The following is a 2,596-nucleotide window of genomic DNA, read 5'->3' on the forward strand; positions in this document are numbered from 1 at the left end:
AAAAAAAAAAAAAAAAAAAAAAAGTCAGATCAGATTTATGGCCACTTAAAGGCTGGTAACACGTGTAATGTACAAATAAGAAAATAGTTTTTAGGTTTCTTTTAAATAACCATATGGATTAAATATTGGTCCACAGTGCTTGTTCTTTAAATCCTTTTAAAACTCTTAAAATTTTTGACTGAAAGAATTTTCTTTGTAACAGGTTTTATATGATAGATGTGGGTATGAAAATGTTTTCTTAGCCAGTATCTTTCCTTCATTTTGTAGGTATGCCTGGACTGTTGCCCAGTGTAGGATCTGTGCGAGTCATATTGGATGGAAATTTACAGCCACCAAGAAAGACATGTCACCTCAAAAATTCTGGGGTTTAACTCGATCTGCTCTGTTACCCACAATCCCAGACACTGATGATGAAATAAGCCCAGACAAAGTCATACTTTGCTTGTAAATGGATACAGTAGGGATAAAATCACCTAACAAATTGGTATTCTCAGATCAAATCTACTTTGGGAACTACTGCCTCTGATACATATGTAAGTAAACAGCAACATTTACACAGACGGTTATGGTTTCTTAGTCCAGCTATATTTGAAGATTTAAGTTCAAGTACCCTTTCAGAGAAGCTAAAAAATCATTCTAAACTACAAGTTGGGTTTAAGAAGTACCAATTTTAGTAGCTTGGATCTATTGTTCTGTGGAATGTGCTATATCTGGAAACGCCATTTGTAGGACATGAGGACATCTTTGAAAGTGATGTGACTGCCCAGTGCACAATAAATTAATCATCTGACCCTCTTTATGGAGAAGATATTGACCCCCGTACTGACAATGGTGCAAGTTTTGAATGTTGTAAAAGCAGAGGTGCCAAGCACAAGTACATGAGAGGCGAGACTGCGTACATTATTTTAAAAGCACTTTGAGTTTTTTATCTCTAGCTTCTCTGACAGTGATTTGTAAATTTCAAAATATTAAAGAGTAAAATATGCAGTTTGAGCCCAAAAACAGTTTTTATTTCTTTTGTGTACTTGAAATATTTGTTCAAACTAGAACCCTAGTTACAACATTCCATACAAAGCAGTCTTTCAAAACTTGGCAATCTGAACCTAAACTGCTCTGGGGCAGAAGTACCAAAACACGTTCTCTCCTTACAGGCCAAAGGGATACTGTATTCTGTGGGTTATTTAATGTACACTGAGAAAACCGGTACGTAAACTTTAAGACGAAAACTAAACATCGTCTATGCTTAAGTAATACAGGTATGAAAATTACATTTGCAATATAATTCTAGGTAGACTGCTCTGCCACCTACATCTTTGGCGATACATTCAAAGGTTTAGGGGGTCCTTTCACATTTGTGTAATTAACTTCATTTTTGATATTCCTTCATTGCTTTCTGTGCTTCCAATTAATCAGGTAAAATGTTCAATCAGTCTATATAGTATGAGAACAAAAACACTCTTAAATTTCATATATAAATCTGATGTAAGAAGAATACAAAGCAACTGAAGAATAGGACATGCCCTGCCTTACTTAGTATGCCTGAGATTATAGTTCTTTTCTACTCTGCACTCAAATTTGCTACAAATAGATTCCAAGCAGTCCTCTTCAGTAGCACAGTGCCACTCTGCACACTGAGATCTATAAACTAGATGCAGGTGAGAAAATTACTGCTTTTACCTGTATAGCCTGAAGGGTAAAATTTCAGAACATTGTATATTGTTTATTAATGTGACAAAGGCAGATCTCTAAGAGAGCTAAATGTGTATACTTGTAGGAATTCTATAGTATTGGGTCTAAATATTTTGGTATTCTGTGATGTACTTAATTACTGACCTGTGTGCAGCTGTTTCTGAGGCTGCCTTTCATGGAAGTCTGTCACACTTTCTCTTAGGTTGGGCTTTGGCAGAAATGCTACAGTTTCAAACTTGTTTTACCAAGGTCCAGAAATGGGTGTTTGCTCATAAAGTATAAAGATGTTATAACTGGCTGTGTGGAAATGAAAAATCACGTATAAAATGTCATAATATATGAGCTGAAAGAAACGTTTCTTTTAATTAGTAAAAGAAGTTAATGTTCACTCCAAAAAAAAAGTACTACTGTTATATATGATACCTGGTAACTCTGAAGTACCACATGCACACATTCACTTTCCCAAACCAAAGGGGACATTTTATTAAAATTATAGTCTCAGGAGTAATCCTCCAGTTAATCCCATAACTTTACCAGGCTTTGCATGCACAGGTAAAGAATCGTATGACAGGAAAATAGGAGTGTCAGCCACCCAGGATAGGCTTCTTAACTCGTATTTTATGTAAGATTGTAATGCAACTCTGTTGACTGTTTTCAGGCACAAGTTACTTTTGGAATTCATGTAAGAACGGAAACAGCATAAGGAATCGGTGCAGACATTAAACTTTTTTTTTCCTCCAAGACAGTTAGCACTTTTTAGAACTCAATCTGAGTAAGAACAAAACAAAATTTTCTTTTAAAAAGTCCATACAGCCAGGAGTGGTGGCGCACGCCTGTAATCCCAGCACTCGGGAGGCTGAGCAGGAGGATTGTTGCAAGTTCGAGACCAGCCTGGGCTACAAAGTGA

The 2,596-nt window shown here is 36.1% G+C and overlaps 1 protein-coding gene across 1 annotated transcript in view; it reads left to right on the forward strand.

The window, feature by feature from the left end:
- The window catches only part of Crbn (cereblon), a gene marked incomplete in the record, with an annotated part of 23,544 nt that extends 22,542 nt beyond the window's left edge, over window positions 1-1,002 (forward strand). Inside the window, 1 exon segment of the mRNA XM_013513747.1 lies at window positions 268-1,002. Coding sequence (XP_013369201.1) covers window positions 268-448 — 181 coding nt within the window.
- Window positions 1,003-2,596: the final 1,594 nt, after the last annotated feature.

This window comes from Chinchilla lanigera, unplaced genomic scaffold, assembly GCF_000276665.1.
Source record: "Chinchilla lanigera isolate Chin_1 unplaced genomic scaffold, ChiLan1.0 scaffold00020, whole genome shotgun sequence".
In the NCBI taxonomy this organism is placed as follows: Eukaryota; Metazoa; Chordata; class Mammalia; order Rodentia; family Chinchillidae; genus Chinchilla; species Chinchilla lanigera.